This window comes from Sorex fumeus, unplaced genomic scaffold (genome assembly GCF_029834395.1).
Source record: "Sorex fumeus unplaced genomic scaffold, SorFum_2.1 ptg000041l, whole genome shotgun sequence".
Lineage (NCBI taxonomy): Eukaryota > Metazoa > Chordata > Mammalia > Eulipotyphla > Soricidae > Sorex > Sorex fumeus.
This window is the reverse complement of record NW_026606098.1, coordinates 10,098,241-10,117,727: the sequence shown is the minus strand read 5'-3', so window position 1 is coordinate 10,117,727 and position 19,487 is coordinate 10,098,241. Positions and strand designations below refer to the sequence as shown.

Here is a 19,487-nt window from a genome sequence, read left to right as displayed (position 1 = left end):
AATCCTGGATTTCAGTGGCCCTGGGTCCCGGGGACTGGCAAGGGGCGCCCGGGCTGACCGTAAGGGCAAGTCAGAGCCGTGTGACCACCCGCAGAGCCAGAGAGGAATGGTGGCGGGTGACACCATCTCCCCTGGGAGTTGAGCAGATGCACCAGCCGGTCACAACCTAAGGGGCCGGATGAGCATGGAGGCCTTCTTGAGCGAGTAAGCCCCACCTCGGAACTCGGCCCAGTAGACGCCATCCTGGTAGCGGCTGCGGTAGTGGCCCCCGCGATGCCACACACCGTTCAGGTTGGAGTGGGCACAAGCATGGTACCACCAGCCTCCCCGCTGGTACAGGGCACAGTTACCTGAAGGGGGAGGGGAAGAGAGCGTCCATGTCTCCACACCAAAACTAGCCTCGCCTTCTCCCAGGGCCAGGCATCCTCTGACCTGTCCACCGGGATGGGTTCTCAGCCCCGTCCTTTGTCTGCCACCGTAAGAAAGCTAAATAGAAGTCACACATTTCCCTCCCCACCCCCACGCTGCAAATTACAAGTGCTGTCACCTATTTGATTTTCCAGTCACACCCAGTTCTGCTCAGGGCTTACTCCTGGTGGTTCTGGGGGACTGTAGTGGTCCCAGGAATGGAACCTGGGTCAGTCACGCAAAAAGCAAACATCCTGCCACTGCTCCAACTCCCCCTTAGTCCATGAGCTAACATATACATACTTAGTCCATATACAACAATGTATAACATTGTAACATCCAAGAAAATATCTGATCTCTGCATCCCCTCACCAGAATAAAAGCCCCTCTCCTGCTTTTTTGCTCACCCTCACCCAAGGGCCACCCTGTCCTACTTTCTTGCATCCTTCCCCTGCGCGGCCCAGCTCCCACAACAAAATAAAGCCCCTATTACCAGAATAGGAGTCCCGGTCTCTGTCCACAGTGCTGAAGGGCTTGTCATTGTGCCAGGAAAGTGAGTCACCAGCATCCCCGTGGTACTGGCCAAGCCGCAGGCGGTAGTGGTCACTCTCAGGCTCCAAGGAGAACCCATCATAGTGGGCTCGTGCCCTGCGGCCCCCCCAATCCTCCAGGAGGACCAGGAGCTCGTGGTCCCCGCGGCTGGTCAGCTGGTGCACAGGTTCAAGGCCAAGCCAGTATTCTCCATCTGGCTGGCCAAAACCCACCTGCAGGGCAGGAAAGCCAAGTGGTCAGGGACAGGTCCTCTGCCTGCTCTGTTCTGTCCCCCAATCCCCCTACGTGCGCCCACCTTGTAGTGCTGCCAGGTGGTGAAGAAGTTGACTGAGCCATCCTGCCGCCGCTGGATCACTGTCCAGCCTCCGCCCTCTAACTGCTGCTCGCACCAGGCTGACACCACATAGCGGCCCAGCCGCAGTTCATACACGCCACTCTGCCCATGTCCTGCCTGCTGGGCTTCAGCACAGTCCCGCCATGGGCCTGTGGGCATAGGTATATGACAAGAGGCACAAGCTGACCCATTCCTTTTACAGGAAGAAAGCTCCTGATCCTTTCTTGCCCCCTCACCAGAACAGTAGTCCTTGCCTTCCAGTCCATGGCCATAATAAGAGCCCCCAACCTCCATCTTCTTACCTGTGTGAGATTCTGACTCAGCTCTTTCACTAGCAAATGGGGATCCTTTCATTTTTTTAATACCAAATCTACTCTTTCCTCAACTTGATCATTCCAAAATAGGTCAGATTCTCATCAAAATACCTGAATTCCAGTCCCTCTTTTTTTCAAGGGTAGGGATCACAGACCAGTGTGCAGAGTGCATGCTTTGCACTGTGAGATCCTGGGGGCTATTTCTGGAGCCCTGAAAAGGCTTTTCTATTTTCCCATGATTGTCAGGACTTTTATCTTGTCCAACAACACAGTCCCTGTGCCATTCTCAGAATAAAGGCAGCACTTCCTCCCGTTTCCTCGGCAGTAGGGGAACCTGCCATTCAAATCTTGTCTCCTGCCTCCCCACTCCTCACGCCACCTGCTTTCTCAACCCCAAGTTTCCTGCCCGCTTACCAGTTGGTTTGGTGGGCACAGCCGGGCGCCCCGCAGACAGTGGGGAAGCCAGAGGTCTCTGTTGCCTCCACGTCTGGTCTCTCTGGGACTCTGGTTCTAGGCGCCTGCTGGTGGCACCGGTACTGCTCACCAAACTGCTTGGGATTGCTGGTGCTGGAGGCAGTGGCAGGACCTGGAACAATCAAGACTCCAAAGCTGAGGCGCTAACATCATTCCCGGGGGGTCCAGCACTTCTAAGTCTCCCAGAACCCAACAGGGCAGGAACTGGCTCTCCACCCCTTTCCTGCAGCCTAAACTCTAGCCACCAAGAGCCTAGGGGCGTCCAGGTTAAGACACTTCCACTTATCCCACCCACCCCAGTCTAAATCCTTGTACCAGGTATAGTCCCAGGGTGCCGCCAGGGACTCTTGAGCACAGAGCCTGGAACAACCCCTAAGAGAAACCAGGTGTGGCCAAAAAACAGGAGTGAGTGAAAGGTAGGCGTGAACTTCCACACTGCTGCCTGACTAAGTGTTAGAAATACACGGGTTATGCATTTGGGGGTGTCCAGGATCACGTCCAGGGCCTTATCCATGGTGAGGCATGTGCTCTACCACCGACCCACATCCTTGCTGGGTTCTTTATTTTTTATTTTTTTGCTTTTTGGGTCACACCTGGCGATGCACAGGGATTACCCCTGGCTTTGCACCAGAAATTACTCCTGGCGGTGCTCGGAGGATCATATGGGATGCTGGGAATCGAACCTGGGTCGGCTTCGTGCATGGTAAACGCCCTACCCACTGTACTATCGCTCCAGCCCCTTGCTGCCGGGTTCTTTACATTTTGTTTTTGGGCCACCCTCAAGGCTCATTTCTGGCTCATTCCTGGTGGGTCTCAGGGAACCCTATGGGGTGCCAGAGATGGAATCCGGTTCAGTCGCATGCAGGATGAGCGCCTCACCCCCTGTACAGTCTTCCAGCCCTTGGCGGGGGGGTATCTGGTCTTTAACGACACAACGGACTTGGCTACCGGATTCCATCACTATGCACAACAAGCAGATAAAGCTGAAGCAGCGCTAGCTGCTACTTCGTCTTGACCCACGCATGTTTTGGGGGGAGACTTCGAGAGCTCTTCGAATTCCGACCCTGTGGTTAAAAGCTTCTGGATCTGCCAGCAGCGCTGTTCACTCGTGATGCGCCAGGTGGGGAGCTTTGGGAGGGCAGGCTTTGGGGTTTACCTGTTGCTGCCCACCCGCGCCGCCGCCGCCGGGACACAGACGCTCCAGGCGGGCGATGAGGCCGCTCTGCTGTCTGACCAGCTGCGCCAGTTCCCGGAACTTGCTGTCCAGTTGCTGGAGACCTGCTGCGGCGCTGTGCGCCTCGGCTGACGCGTTGAGCACGCGCTGCCAGAGCAGGGCCAGCGCCGCCCCCGCCTCCGCCCCCGCCGCTGGCTCCACCCTCCACATTGGCCCCGCCTCCGCCGCTGGCTCCGCCTTGGCCGTTGGCTCCGCCTTCGGCGCTGGCTCCGCCCCCGGTTCGTGCCGCAGCTGCGCGCGCAGCTGGCCCAGGCGCGCGCTCAGGCCGCGGCTCTCGTGGCGCAGCGCGCGCACCTCGCCGGCCACGGCGCCGTCGGCCGCCGCCCGCCTCTGCAGCTCCCGCAGCTGCACCTCAAGGAGGTCCAGGCGCACGCGCAGCGCCGCCACCTCGCTGGCGTTGGCCACCTCGGGCGCCGCGGGGCGAGCGGTCGCCGGCCCGCTCCAGCACACGGCGCCCGTGAGCTGCTGTGGGGGTAGCACGAAGGTATAGGTGCAGCGTGGGGCGCCTGCCCGCGCCCAGCGTGCGCCCATCAGGAGGAGGAGCAGGGGCAGGAGCTGGGGCATCTTGCACAGTCGGGAGGCCGTCATGGCAGACCTGGAGGCAGAGGATCAATGGGAAGGAGGGGCCGACCCCCGAACCCTGACTCACAGATGCGGCTGAAGCGTATCTGCACGGTTACACGTGCATGAACATAGCGCGCGCGCCCCTCCCAAGTTGGCGCGAGCGATCACTGAGCACTTAGGGTATGCAGACGTTGCGCACAAAATCTCTACCCTGGTGATCAAGGAAACAAGTGAATGGAGGGAAGGATGCATAGAACGTACCAGAAGGCACAACAGCAAAAGCAGGCGAGAAGTGGAGATCTGTGCAGAAGTAATCATGGGGAGGAGGTCACTTTGGAGGGGTGTAGGCCACACCGGCGGTGCACAGGGGCTATTCTCCGTGCATTTCTGGAGAGTTCTTTCAGGAGGGGCTTGGAAGATCATGTCATGTTGGGCATCAAACCTTGGCCTAGAATCGCACGGTGGTGGTGGGGAGTGGGGGGAATGACAGCAGGTGCAAAGGTCCTGAGGTTGCCTGATGTATTTGTGGAAATTCGAAGGTCACAAAGAAAGCGTGGGAGCAGGTGGGGCCAGTCCTAAGTCATCTCCCAGCATCCCAGGCTAAAATTCCTGTAACCTACGTTGCCTTTTCCAGGGCTGAACCCAAGCTTCCTCCAGCCTCCCAGCGCTTCTGTTCGAGCCCCTTCTCCAAAGATTCCCGCTGGAGACCCCAACTGCATTTCCTGACCTCTGTTCCTTCTCATGGGCAGGCCACCATCTCTGAGTCTTTTCCCCTTTGGCCGCCAGAGGGCGCCTATGAGCCTCGCAGGCCCGGTCCACGCTCCTCAGCTTCCCGGTACTCAGGTACTCAGCTCTACCCAGGGGTCCTGAGCTTCCGCGGTGGCCCTCCCCCGCCTCCCCTGGCACATCTGGATTTAATGCATCAGCATTCATCACTCTGAAACGGACAGCTGACCACCTCAGTTACACCGAAATAGCAGTTCCAGAGGCTGTATCCGACCTTGCCTTCGTTTCCCTGTTCTGTCCCCAGCTCGGGGGCTGAGGAGGTGATTCAGAGGACTGGAGACCGCAGGAGCCCTGAGTTCAATCCCCAACAAAACATGGTCCCTTAAGCACTGAGCATGGAGTAATCCCTGGGCACCTCCACATGTGCACCCCTACACACACACACACATAAAGGAAGCAGCCAAAGAGATAATAGAGCGCGCAGGTTGCTTTTCCTGCACGTGGCAGACCCAGGTTTGATTCCCAGTACCACAAATTGTCCCCCAATCCCTACCAGGAGTGACTGCTGAGTGCAGAGCGGAGAGGAAGCTCCAAGCACACTGTGGTGTGGTCCCCAAACCAAATAAATAAAATACAGGGGCCAGAGTGATAATGGAGCAGGGAGGGCGCTTGCCTTGCAGGCGGCCAAGTCAGATTCGATCTTCAGCACCCCACTATGTCCCCGAGCACCGCTGGGAGTAATTCCTGAGTGCGGAGTCGGGAGTAACATACGAGCACTGTGGAGTGTGGTCCCAAAACCAAAACAAATAAAATATATAACGATAGCACAGTGGGTAGGGCGTTCGCCTTACAAGCAGCCAACATGGCCGACCCGAGTTCGATTCCTCCGCCCCTCTCGGAGAGCCCGGCAAGCTACCGAGAGTATTCGATATGCCAGACACAGTAACAACAAAGTCTCCAATGGAGACGTTACTGGGCCCGCTCGAGCAAATCGACGATCAACGGGAGGGCCTTTACCTTATATAAACTAAAACAGGGTCAGTCAGGCCAAAGCAAAAGTACAGTGGGTAAGGCACTTTGCCTTGCATGCAGCTGACCTAGGTTCAATCCCCAGCACCCATATGATCTCCTGAGCACTGCCGGAGTAAGCCTTGAGCATTGCCAGGTGTGGTCCCTCAAAAAAAAAGGGGGGGGGAATAATTTATAAATAAACAAGTCTGGAGAGAGAAAGAAGGGTGAGGGTGAAGGTGCTTGGCTGGCCGAATCTAGTTGCATGCCATGCACTGCAGGGATCCAACTCGGGGCCTTGAGAATGCAAGGCATGCCCTCCAGCCCTTTGTGTCATCTTCCCCGGGTCCTGGAAGTGGGAATTTTATTATTTTGCTTTTGGGGCCACACCTGGCAGTTCTCAGGGCTTACTCCTGGCTCTGCATTCAGGAATCATTCCTGGCAGCATTTGGGGGACCCTATGGGATGCCAGGGATCGAACCTGGGTCAGGGTGTGCAAGGCAAACACCCTGCCCGCTGTGCTATCGCTCAGGCCCCAGCAGTGAGGATTTTAAATAGAAGGGGTGAGAAGCTGCTATTCAGGGAGGAGGAGAGCATGCGAGACAGAGGGAAGAAGGGTAAAAAGGTCCTGAGATGGAAAGACTCACTAGAGTGTTCCCAGAGCCAGGGGGACGGGGGAGGGAAGAGGAGGCCTGAGCACCACGGGGAGGACTCCGGCCTTCACACCGAGGTGGGCAGAGGCGCCCCATTGTCCTGTACTCACGTGTCAAGCAAGATCCTGTCCTAGGATCCCTGGACGAGACGAGTCACCCCACACCCCCCCCCCCCCCAGGAGCTAGCGTGTGAGTCCTCTCCAGGGGCTCAGGAAAAGGGAGGTAGAGGCAGGCCTAGGAGGAGACACTCATAGCCAACTCCAGGCCGCCTCGCTCTGGCCTCTCACCTCTCCTGCTGAGTCTGGCCAGTGCTTGGGGGACCCTGGGAGTCTGATTAAGAGTGGATCACTGCCTGGCCTCCAAGCTAGGGAAAGGGAGAGGCCGGAGAGGGGGGTCAGGAAGGGGGAAAGAAGGAAGGAGGAGGATGAATGTAATTCCGGGCTCAGGGGAGCTGACTGTAAATATTTAGCATTTCCCACGTGGGAACGGAGGCTGAATTGCCAGACCCCTGGGCCAGGCCATCAGGGCCTGATAAACACAGGTCACTGCTCGGGAGGTCCCCCACCCCCTGGCTGAATGCAGGCCATGGGAGGCTGCAGGCCCTTGGGGAAGGAGAATCCCGGGAATCCAGACACACACACACACACACACACACACACACACACACGCAAACACACACACACACACACGGATGCACGGATGTAGCCACAATTGGGCCTGGACATACGTGCACACACACCATTTCTTTTCTTTTTCTTTTTTTTTGGGGGGGGGATCACACCCAGCCGATGCTCAGGGGTTACTCCTGGCTCTGCACTCAGGAATCACTACTGGCAGTGCTGGTGGGACCATATGGGATGCTGGGAATCAAACCCGGGTTGGCCTGCTGTGCTACTGCTCCAGCCCCACACACCATTTCTTAAAAAATCCCACGGAGCGCTTCAGTGCCCGCTGAACCCAAGGCGCAGCTCCCTGCCCGTGTCTCCTCCTCCCAGTCTCAACGACTTCTCTATAGTGCTCGGAAAGAATGAGCCATCGGCCCGACTTCACCCGCAGGAGAAGTTTGGGAAGGACAGTAGGATTCATATTCATGCATACAGATTCACAGCATCTAACAGTACAGATGCACAAAGGGACGCCTGGGACAGAAGCAAAGCATTGCAGGAAAAACACGGCAAAGCTGGGCAGAGTGTGTGTGTGTGTGTGTGTGTGTGTGTGTGTGTGTGTGTGTGTGCGCACTTGGGCTCCTGGATCTGTCAGGGATGTACACAGATAGAACCGAAGAGGCTGGAATTGACTGAGTGGCATTTCCTGGCATGGTGAGGTCCTGGGTTCCGGCCCAGCAAACACCAGAACAGGGCCAGAGAGATGGTTCAGTGGCCGAGCTCAGGCTCCGTGTGCCAGGTCCCTGGGTTTGGTTTCTGGCACCACACAGACTCCCTGAGAACCACCAGGAATAGCTCCTGAGCCCCCGGGGTGTCTGCCAGATAGACCCACAGACAGGACCGGAAATAAAAACTGGGGCACACACCCAACAGCTTACCGGTAAATCTGTCACACCCAGCCACAGGTCATCACATGCAGGCCAGAGACACATAAAACCCAGACACCCCCTCCTCCGCCTCCACCGGCCCAGCACGCACGTCCAGCTCTGTCATCCTCACTGGCTGTCACACCCTCGAGGTAGCCAACCCTGCCCGCCTAGGGGTGTAGAGGACATGGTCCATCTGAAGGTGTGAGAGGTTCAGGGAGCAAGCCAGGGGGCAGCAGGGACGCTCCAGTCCCCCTTCCCCAGTTCCTTTCCCTGAACATGGATCCCAAGAACACAAAAAGGACAAGAAGAATAGATGTTCAAGGGGGCCGAGTGACAGCACAGCAGGGAAGGTGTTTGTCAGCCGCATGGCCAATCTGGGTTTGATCCCCAGCATCCCATAGGGGCCCCCCCGAGCACCACCAGGAATAATTCCTGAGTTCAGAGCCAGGAGTAATCCCTGAGCATTGCTGGGTGTGACCCAAAAACAAGAAAGGGGGGGCAGCATGAATAAATAAATGGGCATATTGGAGAAAAATGGCCAGGCTGGGGTTGGGGTCTGGGGAGAGGGACAGAGACAGAGACAGACAAACAGATAGAGGCAGACAGAACAAGGCAGGTAAGTCTGATAGAGAAGCAGAGAGATGTGGAGGGAGACAGAACAGAAATGGGGCCTTAAGAATGGGAATCAGGGGGCCGGAGCAATAGCACAACGGGTAGGGCATTTGCCTTGCACGCGGCCGACCTGGGTTCGATTCCCAGCATCCCATATGGTCCCCCAAGCACCGCCAGGAGTAATTCCTGAGAGTAGAGCCAGGAATAACCCCTGAGCATTGCTGGGTGTAACCAAAAAAGAAAAAAAAAAGAATGGGAATCAGGACGGAGATACTTTTTGGGGGGCCACACTCAGCGATACTTAGGATTTACTCCTGCTGGTGCTCAGGAACCGGATGGGACGATGCCGGGGATGGAACCTGGGTCAGTCGTGCCTTAGCAAGTGCCCTCCCCTCTGTACTATCTCTGAAGCTCCGGGGACAGAGATCATTGGTGGCAAAGACCAAGCTGGGTGTGTGTGTGTGTGGGGGGGGGAACAGAAGTGGAAAAGACGAGAAAGAACTGGGCAGGGAAGGGCGGGCGTGGGGGGGGGGGAGGGGAGACCAACGGGAAGGAAACGCTGAGCGGAGACAGAGGCGAGGGGCAGGTGGTGTCGATGACCGGCCCCCACAAGGCTCTGGGCAAGGAGCCACAGGCTGAAGCCAAGACTGGGGTTTGGGGCGGAAACCAAGAGGGGGCGAATGAGGCACGAAGTTGCCGCCCCGCTCTGAGTTTCCAAGAAGGTGACGTCAAGTTTCCAGCCCTCAGATCGCCCGCGACAGACAGCACGTCCGGGGGAGATGACCCTCAAGTCATTGCCACGTGCCGCGGCTGCCCCCACCCCCACCCCGGACCCTAGCATGCATCATCTCACTTAATGGGGGGGGGGCGCGGGGAGGGAGAGTCCTTCCCGTCCTCACTTCAGGACATTCTAGAAACCGTGACAAGGGGAAGGCCGGCGTCGCCCCCGCGGCGCGCGCGCGGCCCCCCAGAACCGCGAGGCCCCGCCCCTGTTTCCGCAGAGGCGGGAACTACGGGCGCAGGCGGCTCGCCAGCAACGCCTCCAGCCCGCCCCGTGACGTCATCGCGCCGCGCCGCCCTCCGCGCCCGGCGCCGGAAGTGAGCGGCGCCGCGCCGGAAGCGGCGGGCAGTAGGGTCCGCGTGGAGCCGCCGGCAGCATGGGGCAGTCGGGGCGGGTGAGCCGCGGCGGCTGGGCCGTTGGGGGCGCGGGGGCCGTGCGGGCAGGGTCCCCCGCGAGGTCGCGGGGCTCACCCGGCCCGTGTCGCCCCCGCAGTCCCGACACCAGAAGCGGGCTCGGGCCCAGGCGCAGCTCCGCAACCTCGAGGCCTACGCCGCGCAGCCGCACTCGTTCGTGTTCACGCGCGGCCGCGCGGGCCGCAGCGTCCGGCAGCTCAGCCTGGACCTGCGGCGGGTCATGGAGCCCCTCACTGCTACCCGCCTGCAGGTCTGCAAACGGCGCCCCCGTGCCCGGTCCCCTCCGCTTCCTCCCCACCCCCCGGCATCCCCCAGTGCGGAGCGCACGAGGTCTCTGCCTTCTTGGCTGGAAAAGAGGACCGAATCGGGCGACCCTCTTGGAGGGGCGCCCCGACTTGCTTGTGAATGGCTGGAGGGGAAGGCGGGGGGTGGTCCCGAGAGCGAGCCTGGCTGGCTCGGGGCCTGGGGAACATAGCTTGGCACATTCGAGCCCCGGGTGCCGCGATCTAGGGTATCCGACCAGCTTTACCCGACAGATCTTTTTCTGTTCGCTGGGGTTTGACTTTTGGGCCTCGTGGGGCCTAAGCCCGGCCGGGCCAGGCATGGATTGTACTGGTCGGGGGAACCTGGCGGTGCTGGGGATGGGACCTGGGACCCCCCCACGCCCCGCACGCCAAGCCCGCCCTCTGGCTAGCCCATAGGTGGGTCTTCCCAGCCCAGCTAACTGCCTCCCTCGTTTGTGGCAACTTGCAGGTCCGGAAGAAGAACTCTCTGAAGGATTGTGTGGCAGTGGCCGGGCCCCTTGGCGTCACACACTTTCTGGTCTTGAGCAAGACAGAAACCAACATCTACTTTGTGAGTGGGTCCCAGCGGCCCCCCACACACACACACACACATCCCCCCTCCTTTCTTGTCTCTTCCTTCTCTGTCCCCAAGTCTAATGATGATACACAAGTGCCTCTGAGCCACCGTGATTCTGGCTTCAAAGTAAACGCTCTGATCAGACGGGGTCGAGGGGGGGTGGTGGCGGGTCTTCCCCTCCCCCGGGCTCCCCCTCTGAATCTGCCTTCTCCGCAGAAGCTGATGCGCCTCCCGGGAGGCCCGACGCTGACCTTCCGGGTCCTCAAGGTGAGAGACTTACCTGTCCGGGGTGTGGGCCGGGTGTGCAGGCCCTGTGGACCCAGCCCACCCTCCTCTGCTCCCTGTCCACAGTACACGCTGGTACGGGACGTGGTGTCGTCCCTGCGCCGCCACCGGATGCACGAGCAGCAGTTCGTCCACGCGCCCCTCCTGGTGCTCAACAGCTTCGGCCCCCATGGCATGCATGTGAAGCTCATGGCCACCATGTTCCAGAACATGCTTCCCTCTATCAATGTGCACCAGGCGAGTGGGGGCATGCCAATGGCGTGAAAACTGAGGCTGGCTGGGGGCCTCAGTCATCTGATGTATTTGTGCCTCGACTAGTCCCGGGGGTTTAGAGGGCAGCTCAGTGGGTTTCTGCTTGCCGCCACCCCAGGAGTGAACTCCAGCGCTGAGTGGCGCCCCCTGCCTTGTTCACCCCGCATTCGCGAGCCTGCTGGGAGACTCTGACCTGACGCCCTCTGCTCTGCGCAGGTGAACCTCAACACCATCAAACGCTGCCTCCTGCTCAGCTTTGACCCCGACTCCCAGGAGCTGGAGTTCCGCCACTAGTGAGTGTGGGCCCGGCGCGCGGGGGGGGGGAGGGGGGTGCCCCTGCATTGTGTACGTGGGTGCAGCTGATGACAGCATTGCTGCTGAGACTTGGTGATGGCTCAGCCTTAAAGTAAACGCTCTGATGCACCCCACTAAGGGGGCACCGTGGGACAGCCCGGGCCCCGCCGCCTCCTGACCCTGCCCCACGCCTCCCTGGGTCCCACAGCAGCATCAAAGTGGTCCCGGTGGGCGCCAGTCGGGGGATGAAGAAGCTGCTGCAGGAAAAATTCCCCAACATGAGCCGCCTGCAGGACATCAGCGAGCTGCTGGCGACGTGAGCTGGACCCCGGGGTGGGGCAGGGCAGGGGATCCCCAGCACCAGGACCCCCTGGCTGAGAGCTGTCTGCTGCCACCACGCAGGGGCGCGGGTCTGTCGGAGAGCGAGGCTGAGCCCGACGGGGAGCACAACATCACGGAGCTGCCGCAGGCCATTGCAGGGCGTGGGAACATGCGGGCGCAGCAGAGCGCAGTGCGGTTGACCGAGGTGAGGTGCGCCCCCCCAGCCCCACTTAGCCCTGGCCGGCTGGCACCCCCTCGCCCACCACACTGACTGCCCCGTCCCTTGCCCGTCCTCATCACAGATCGGGCCCCGCATGACACTGCAGCTCATCAAGATCCAGGAGGGCGTCGGGGAGGGCAACGTGCTGTACCACAGTTTCGGTGCGTTGAGGGGTCCCCAGGCGGGCCGGGGGGCTGGTCCTATGCGGCCGCAGCTGACATGCCCTCCCGCATTCGCGCAGTGCATAAGACGGAGGAGGAGCTGCAGGCCATGCTGGCTGCCAAAGAGGAAAAGCTGCGGGCCAAGGCGCAGAGGCAGGAGCAGCAGGCGAAGAATGTCCAGCTCAAGCGCGAGCGGCGGGAGGCCCACAAGTGGGTGCAGCCCTGGGGGGCGGGGGCCCGTGGGGGGCTGCCGCACTGCCCTGTTCATCCTCACCCAGAAAGAAGAGCCTGGCGGGCATGAAGCGGGCCCGGGCTGAGGGGGACAGTGATGCCGAGGACCCTGGGGCCCCCCCGGAGGCAGAGGGGACCAGCCAGCCTGGTGACGAGGAGGACGAAGCCGAGTATTTCCGCCAAGCTGTGGGCGAGGAGCCCGATGAGGGTGCGTGGCGGGGGGGGACACGGGTGTCCTGTGGGCCTGTCCTGGGGCCCCCCATCCCTGACGTGCTCTTCCCCCCACAGACATGTTCCCCACGGCAGCCAAGAGGCGGCGGCCAGGAGGGCCACCAGGCCGGAGACAGGGCAGGGAGCAGGGACGGAACAGACGTGCCCAGGGGAGACCCTCGAAGACCCAGGGCAGGCCCTGGGGGGCCCAGGGCAAGATGGGCCCTGGGAGTGCTGGGCGGGCCCGGGGCCCTGCCAAGCGCCCCAAGAAGCCTGCCTGAGGTGGAGCTGGCGACATGCCCCAGATTGGGGCCTCAGTTTCCTTCCATGAAGGAGCAGCCCCTCCCCTTCCCTTGGCAATAAACCTCTTGTTCTACCCGCGTCTCTGTCTGCATGGGGGGGGGGCTGTGTTAGGGGGGTTTTGGGCCCCCAGGCCACACATGGCACCAAAGCCACCCAGTCCCCTGAGCAGAGACCAGAAAGGAGGAAGGAAATGTGGGTGGTGTGGGGCGGGGTTGTGGAGTGGGCGGGGCCGGTGGGCTGGGACCTGGGGCAGTGGAAGGGCCCGCCAGTCTCAGCTGGGCCATGGCGGAGGCCACCAACTCAGGTAAGGAGCTGCTGGTGGGTGCTGGGGCCCCAGGGGCTGGAGGGGCTATGACCACTCTGGGCTGGGAGCAGCCAAGGGGTGCAGGTTATGAGGCTGGGCCTGGGCAGGGCAGGATGGCTCAGGCTGGACAGGAAGCAGTGACGGGGTCTGGTCAAGCCAGGGTGGGCATGATAGGGCAGGGCTCTTCCGGGATGGGCAGGGTCAGGACCAGGGGAGCCAGTGTGGAGGCAGTGTTGGGCACTGAGTCACCGGTGGGAGGCCGCTGAGGGGCAGGGCCCTGACAGCTCCCGGCAACACCTGGTGGCTTTAAGCATAGGCAGGCTAATGGCAAGAGGCCACCAAAGTGAAAAGGATCCAGGGAAAACCCCACAGGGCCGTTCATAGGTGTCCACAGGGCTTCCAAATACCCTTCCCTGGCTGACACAGGAAGCTGAGGGGCAGGGCCCCTCCCTGAAACAGCCCAAATGACAAATTCGCAAATCACACTCAAGCGCCCGCCAGGGAGGGTGGGTGGGACCTGACCCAGCAAAGGCAAAAGCTGAGTGTGGGCGCCCCCTGCTGGCCACAGGGAGAGGGCTGGAACAGGGCCACACCCAGTCCAACACAGAGGCCCGGGACACGCTGCCCCCCAAGGGAAGCAGGGGTCCGTTGGGCCCTACAGTTCCGAGGAGGTGGAGGGGTCGGCCTGCACAGCCCATGGGTTGCTTTCCACTCTACACCGTGATTCCCGAATACAGCTGGGCATGGCCCAAACACCAGCACCCCTCACAGCCAGGCCGGTCCTCAGAACCACAAGGTTCCCTGGGACCGGCAGGGAGGAGGCGGGGTGCGGCCTAAGCCCCAGGGGTCTCGGGGGAGCCCTGACCCGCCGCCCCACCGTGCCCGCAGGAGCAGTCCCGTCTTGCCCGCGCCACATCCTACAGTCCGTGGACCACCACCTCAGCAGCATCCAGGAGAGCTTCCTGTGGGCCATGCTGGTGCCCGAATTCCTGGTGGCCGTGGTGGGCAACGGCCTGGCGCTGTACCGCTTCCGCACACGCGAGCCGCGTCCATGGCACCCAGGTGTGGTCTTCTCGGCCCAGCTGGCCACGAGTGACCTCCTCTACGGCCTCACACTGCTCCCGCAGGCCGCCTACTTCTACCCCCCCAAGCACTGGCGCTACGGGTTGGCCCTGTGCCGCCTCGAGCGCTTCCTCTTCGCCTGCAACTTGCTGGGCAGCATCATCTTCATCAGCTGCATCAGCCTGAACCGCTACTTGGGGGTGGTGCACCCCTTCTTCACCCGCAGCCACCTGCGACCCAAGCACGCCTGGGCGCTGAGCGCCGCAGGCTGGGTGCTGGCTGCTGTACTGGCCGCGCCCACCTTCCACTTCACCCGCCTCCAGGAGGCCCAGCCGGGCGCCAACTGCTCAGAGCAGGCGTCCGAGGGCTGCACGCGGTGCTTGGGGACGGCGGACAACAGGAGCCTGGAGGCCTACTGGGCCTACAGCCTGGCACTGGCAGGGCTGGGGTGCGTGCTGCCGCTGCTGCTCACGCTGGCGGCCTACGGTGCCCTGGTGCGGGCTCTGCGGCACAGCCCCAGCATCACGGCGGCCGAGAAGCGGCGCGTGGCGGTGCTGGTGGCCAGCGGCCTGCTCCTCTACGCCACCTCCTACGTGCCCTACTACGTCACCTGGGTACTCAACCTCTCTGCGCGCCGCCGCTGGAACCGCCGCTGCCCCGACTTTGCCAACGTGACACAGGCCCGGGAGGCACTGGACCTGGGCGCCTACAAGGCCTACCAGGCAGCCCGGGGCCTGGTGCCACTGGCCATGTGCATCCACCCGCTGCTCTACATGGCTGTGGTGTCCAGCCTGCGCTGCTGTCACCCGCGCCAACCCGGGGGCGAGGACCTGGATGCCAAGGGCTCTGGGCAGGCCCTGCCACTTGCTGGCACATCTACCCACCAGGTCTCGGGGGCCCCAGAGCTGTGCCCACAAACAGGCCCATCCTGAGCTCAGCAGCTGGGCAAGGCTGGCGGGGCACCACGGCTGGAGCAGTGAGACTTTCCACACCCAAGACCCGGCAGTGGGACGGGCCCCACCCCAGCCCAGGACAGCGACACCCCGGAATAAAGGAACCGTGGAGGGTGATCGGAACTTTTATTGCTCTCGAGGTCCCGCTCTCCACCTGCAGCTTCTCTCGGGCCGGGAGCCCCACGGCACGGACGGCAGCAGTCGGCTTAGTTGGTGGAAGGCCTGGGGAGGGCGACAGAAGGGCAGTGTGGGGGCCCATAACCTCAGAGGGCATCAAGACACAGTCCCCTCAGTGAGGACTCGAGGCAAATAGGATGGTCTCGTGCAACTACCAAGGCCAAGGGGTCCAGCCGGGACCTCCCAACACGGAACGAATGGAAACGGACAATAAATGCGCTGAATCCCTACGGGCCCCAACCGGTGGTAGGAGGGTGGAAGGATGGGGAGGGAGGCAGGCCCGCCGCCCCCTTTATGGGGGCTGGAAGGGAGGATGCGCCCTGGCAGACGCAGGAAGGGAACCCAGGGCTCCTGCGTGCAAAGCGAGTGTGCAGCTCCTTCAAAATGCTGTCCCCACTGTAAACACAGCTCACTTACTTGGCCCACTCCACGTTGAGGATGAGGTGGTCGTAGCCAAAGCCGGACACCCCAGCAATGGCCCGCGCAGCATCCTCACGGCGGTGGAAGCTGATGAAGGCGAACCCCTGGGAGAAGCAGGCCCGGGGGTCAGGGGTGCTCCTGGGTGAGTGGATGTGTGCCACCCCCCACGCTCCCCCCCTCCCCGACACCACACACCTTGGATTGGCCGGTGGTCTTGTCCTTCGCCAGGTAGATGCGGGAGATGGAGCCGAAGGGCCGGAAGAGCTCCTGCAGATCCGTCTCACGCGTATCCTCCGACAAGTTGGTGACTCGGATGGTGGCATTGTCGTCGGCTGCGCGGGCAGAGGCGGTGGTGAGGGGGGGAGGTGTGTCATGGGGAGGCTGACGGTCGTGGAGGGAGCCCCTCCCGCCTCACCTCTGCGGTTGGGCTGCATGGACTCCCCACGGCGGCTGGCTCCGTCCCGCAGGCTCGGCGGCACATACTTCCCGGTCTTGCTCTGGGCAGCCTGCACGGGCTCCAGCTCTAGAGGGGGGAAAGGTCAGGTGGGCTGAGTCCAGCCTCCAGCACCCGGTTCTTCCAGGCCCGGGCCATGTGAGAGAAAATCTCACAAGAGATGCCTGAGAGATGTTCTGAGGGCTGGAGGACAGGCACTGGGCATGAGTTCAATCCCTGGGACCACCCACCCTCCGGCAACATAAAAGCGGACAACGGGAGCACTGAGCCCCGCACCCCTAGCCACGCCCACAACCTAACCCCGCTTCTGGTAGCCACACACAAGGAGACAGCCCCACCCCTCCGTGTGGCCCCGCCCCCACCTCCAGGAAGCTTCTCCTTCTCTCCGGTAGACAGGCCCAGCTGCTCTGCCAGCTCCTTCTGCATAGGCCCCAGGGTGTCCTTGTAGGGGCAGCGGGTGGTCCAGTGGTCACCCTTGCAGATGCGGCAAGACACGATCTTCTGGCCCTTTAGCTTGTTCATCGGGTCCTCGTCCTCTTGGCAGTTGAGATCCTGCTTGGGGTGGGGACAGGGAGGGTTGGTCAAACATCTCAGAGAGCCCCCGCAAGACTCCGCCACCCCACCAAACTCACCTCTTTACTGGTGATGAAGGTCATGGAGACATCGTCGCTGACCGTGGTGGTGGCCACGTTGGGCCCTGGGGGGTCGAACTCAGAGTTTCCAAACTTCTTCCAGTTCTGGGCTCGGAGGCAGGACAGGCGGGCGTGCAGGTTAGAAAGGACCCACGGCTGCGCCTGAGCCCCATGTTTCAGGTCCCCTAAACACCTCCCACAGCACTGATGGCAGTAGTGAAGGAGGGGGCCAAAGTGGGGGCACTGCAGGGCTAACAATTCCCCAGGGGAGTTGGGGAGTGGGGTCACTCAGGCTGATGGACCAAGTGAGGCTACAAGGTACCCACTTGCAAGTCTGAAACCACAAGCCCTGAGCATGGTCCAAGCAGCACCCGTGGCTGTGACTCCCGGCAATGTGAAAAGACAGCACAACTAGAGTGCACAGGAGGCCCGGGGCAAGACGCAGGGGCAGAGCAGGGTGAGCCCCATCCCCAGCTCCAAACAAGTGGCTGGCAGGCACCTGCAGACCAGGAGCACCACAGCGACCCCTGGGGAGCGCAAACCGCACCGCCAGGAGCATCAGGATGCCAGGGCCCGCGTCAGTGGCCCACAACAAAGGGCAGAATAAAACCTTAAGCCTCAGCTTCCCCTCCTATAAAACGGGACGCCAGTGTTCCCCACCTCCCTGGGTTGCCAAAGGCACTGAAAGAACCCGCTAGCATGTGGCGTGGCTGGGGTCTGGTCTCACCTCACCGCTGACAACACCTCCCTGGGGTCCACGTCAGGTGGAGAAAGATCCCAGACCTATCCTCTGAGGCGCCCTGGCATTTCTGGGGACCCTGAGACTGCTTCCCTTGGCCCCCTATCAGCTCCAGGAGCGTAGAGACGAACAGTTCAAGCCCATGTTTGGCGAAAGTATCCCCAGTATCTTGGGAACCTCACCTTCCTGCCTTTTGTTATTTTGGGGTTAACACCAGGCAGTGCTCAGGGGACCCTCAGGGATACTGGGGATCAAACCGCTGTCAGCCGTGTGCAAGGGATGTAAGTGCCCTACTCTCTGGGTCCTCACCTTTCTCCTTGCAACAGCTTTGGACGCCTTCCGAGTCTCGATCCTGAAGGTGCGGACAATCTGCAGGTGGGAAGGAGCAGGAAAAGGCGCCCTGAACCTCGGGGCTCTTGGGGAGAAGTGGGGTGGAGAGCAGGAGAACCCCTGCCCTCTCCCAGCTGAGGGTCCCCAGTTGCCCCAGCGGTCTCACCTTGAACTTCTTGCCATCCTCATCGATCTTGTACTCGGTGACCGTCTTGATGTTCCCGTTGATGACTTCCTTGGGAGGTGGCAGTGGAGCTGAGACAGGGACAAGGAAAGAAGCTCCGGGAACTGAGCCACGGGGTGAGGGAGGGGGGAAAGGGAAGGGGATGTCACCTGTCACTTACCTCCCGGAACTAGCTCAGGCTCTGGGCTGGCATCGCCAGGAGCCAGAGGGATTCCCTTCAGCAGTTCACTGGTGACACATTTGTCTGCAAGAGGGGGTGTGCGGTGGGTCGGCGGATGCGGGGGGGGGGGGCACTCTGGGGCGATGGCCAGCCCTGGGAGCCGGACCAGGTAGGGTAGGTGGGGACCCACAATCCCGCCATTGTCAAGCATCGAGGATTGTGGGGGGGAAGGGGCAGGGGGAAAACCGAAGGGCGGGATCGTCGGGATATGGGGTGCTCCTTCACAGGCTGGAGTCGGATCTTACGACTTCCGCCCAGGGAAGAGGCGGCCGCGGGGTGGGGGGGGTCGGCCGTGGGGGACGCAGGAAAGGGGTGGGGGGGAGCGGTCAGTGAAACCGGCTGGACCTGGGCTCGGCTGCCCAGGCTGGCCGTGAGGAGTGGTCCCACGGCAGGGCCGGGCCGGGCCAGGCTCGGGGCGGGCTGCGGGCCGCGGGGCGCCCGCACGCACTCACCATCCTCTCCCTCCTCCTCCACCTGGTCGGCCCAGCTGGGCTTCGAACTGCGGGAAGAAGTTTGCGAGGACGAACAGGTGGGAGTCAGCGAGGCCGGTTCTCCGCGGTCTCGGCGCACCGCGGCGCCATCATACCCCCGACCACCCCCCGATCGGCCTCCCGGGTCCCGCTGCGCCGCCCCCCGACTCACTCAAAGTCTCCGGTCGGCATCGCGCAACTCTCTCCACGAAGCCCGGGCCCAGACCAGAGACCGGAAGCGAGGTGCAACGAGACTTCCGGTGCCGCCGCCTAGAGCAGCCCAGCGGAGGTTTTGGCTGTGCCCCCTGCCGGCAGGAGGCGGAAACACCGCCGTGTGCGCGGACTGGAAGCCAGTAACCAGGGCAGCCTTTGCAGAGAGCAGCAAGATACACCTCACGGCTGATCGCATTGAAAATTTTTAGTTTTTCTTTTGGTTTTGTTTTCTTGGTTTTAAACCACCCCCGGCGATACTCAGAGGTTACTCGAAGCTGCGCATTCAGGAATGGCTCCTGCGTTGGTGCTAGGGAGATGTCAGGGATCTCGTTTAAGACAAAACACCCCTACCCGCTGTACCATTTTTGACCCCTTTGGTGTTGGGGTTTTTTGGTTTTTTTTTTTGGTTTGGGCCATACCTGGTGGTTCTCAGGGATCACTTCTGGTGGGGCTCAGGATGCTGGGGATCAAACCCAGGAAGGCTGCAAGCGCCGTTTGCTATTCTCTCTTCCCGGCCCGATTTTAAATTTTTGTTTTTGGGGCCACAACTGGCTTTGCTTGGGACTTACTCCCGGCACTGTGCT

The 19,487-nt window shown here is 61.5% G+C and overlaps 3 protein-coding genes and 2 non-coding genes across 5 annotated transcripts; 3 read left to right on the top strand and 2 right to left on the bottom strand.

Annotated features, from left to right (window-relative positions):
* Positions 1-10: 10 nt before the first annotated feature.
* On the bottom strand, positions 11-4,253 carry ANGPTL6 (angiopoietin like 6). The gene is made up of 7 exons (XM_056119919.1): positions 4,142-4,253; positions 3,512-3,911; positions 3,239-3,451; positions 2,023-2,194; positions 1,256-1,443; positions 902-1,172; positions 11-350 (listed from the first exon to the last, which is right to left on the bottom strand). Exons 2-7 carry the CDS (start codon positions 3,902-3,904, stop codon positions 160-162), a joined length of 1,428 nt encoding a protein of 475 aa, XP_055975894.1. The 5' UTR covers positions 3,905-3,911; positions 4,142-4,253; the 3' UTR covers positions 11-159.
* Positions 4,254-9,505: 5,252 nt separating this feature from the next.
* PPAN (peter pan homolog) lies at positions 9,506-12,808 on the top strand. Its single transcript, XM_056119893.1, has 12 exons — positions 9,506-9,588; positions 9,687-9,857; positions 10,361-10,462; positions 10,685-10,735; positions 10,820-10,990; positions 11,222-11,298; positions 11,508-11,615; positions 11,702-11,825; positions 11,923-12,001; positions 12,082-12,211; positions 12,280-12,440; positions 12,521-12,808. Exons 1-12 carry the CDS (start codon positions 9,571-9,573, stop codon positions 12,721-12,723), a joined length of 1,395 nt encoding a protein of 464 aa, XP_055975868.1. The 5' UTR covers positions 9,506-9,570; the 3' UTR covers positions 12,724-12,808.
* On the top strand, positions 10,536-10,623 carry LOC130029046 (small nucleolar RNA SNORD105). Its single transcript, XR_008793261.1, has one exon. It is a non-coding gene; the product is annotated as a small nucleolar RNA SNORD105 (small nucleolar RNA).
* LOC130029048 (small nucleolar RNA U105B) lies at positions 11,355-11,434 on the top strand. Its single transcript, XR_008793263.1, has one exon. It is a non-coding gene; the product is annotated as a small nucleolar RNA U105B (small nucleolar RNA).
* A 2,367-nt stretch (positions 12,809-15,175) lies between the features above and the next one.
* EIF3G (eukaryotic translation initiation factor 3 subunit G) lies at positions 15,176-18,927 on the bottom strand. The gene is made up of 11 exons (XM_056119903.1): positions 18,863-18,927; positions 18,673-18,719; positions 18,161-18,244; positions 17,983-18,071; positions 17,796-17,855; positions 16,748-16,852; positions 16,478-16,667; positions 16,077-16,184; positions 15,857-15,993; positions 15,659-15,765; positions 15,176-15,286 (listed from the first exon to the last, which is right to left on the bottom strand). Exons 1-11 carry the CDS (start codon positions 18,880-18,882, stop codon positions 15,271-15,273), a joined length of 963 nt encoding a protein of 320 aa, XP_055975878.1. The 5' UTR covers positions 18,883-18,927; the 3' UTR covers positions 15,176-15,270.
* Positions 18,928-19,487: the final 560 nt, after the last annotated feature.

Excerpts from the sequence above, each read along its gene's own strand:
- EIF3G (XM_056119903.1), bottom strand. The coding sequence starts at position 18,882 with ATGCCGACCGGAGACTTTGA. Across the intron at positions 18,245-18,672 it reads GGAGGAGGAGGGAGAGGATG|ACAAATGTGTCACCAGTGAA; the intron begins GTGAGTGCGTGC and ends CCCCTCTTGCAG. Across the intron at positions 16,853-17,795 it reads AAGCTGTTGCAAGGAGAAAG|AACTGGAAGAAGTTTGGAAA; the intron begins GTGAGGACCCAG and ends CTCCGAGCCCAG.
- PPAN (XM_056119893.1), top strand. Across the intron at positions 10,991-11,221 it reads CCTCTATCAATGTGCACCAG|GTGAACCTCAACACCATCAA; the intron begins GCGAGTGGGGGC and ends TGCTCTGCGCAG. Across the intron at positions 11,826-11,922 it reads GCGCAGTGCGGTTGACCGAG|ATCGGGCCCCGCATGACACT; the intron begins GTGAGGTGCGCC and ends TCCTCATCACAG.
- ANGPTL6 (XM_056119919.1), bottom strand. The coding sequence starts at position 3,904 with ATGACGGCCTCCCGACTGTGCAAGATGCCCCAGCTCCTGCCCCTGCTC. Across the intron at positions 2,195-3,238 it reads GCGCGGGTGGGCAGCAACAG|GTCCTGCCACTGCCTCCAGC; the intron begins GTAAACCCCAAA and ends TGATTGTTCCAG. Across the intron at positions 1,444-2,022 it reads TGTGCCCACCAAACCAACTG|GCCCATGGCGGGACTGTGCT; the intron begins GTAAGCGGGCAG and ends CTATGCCCACAG.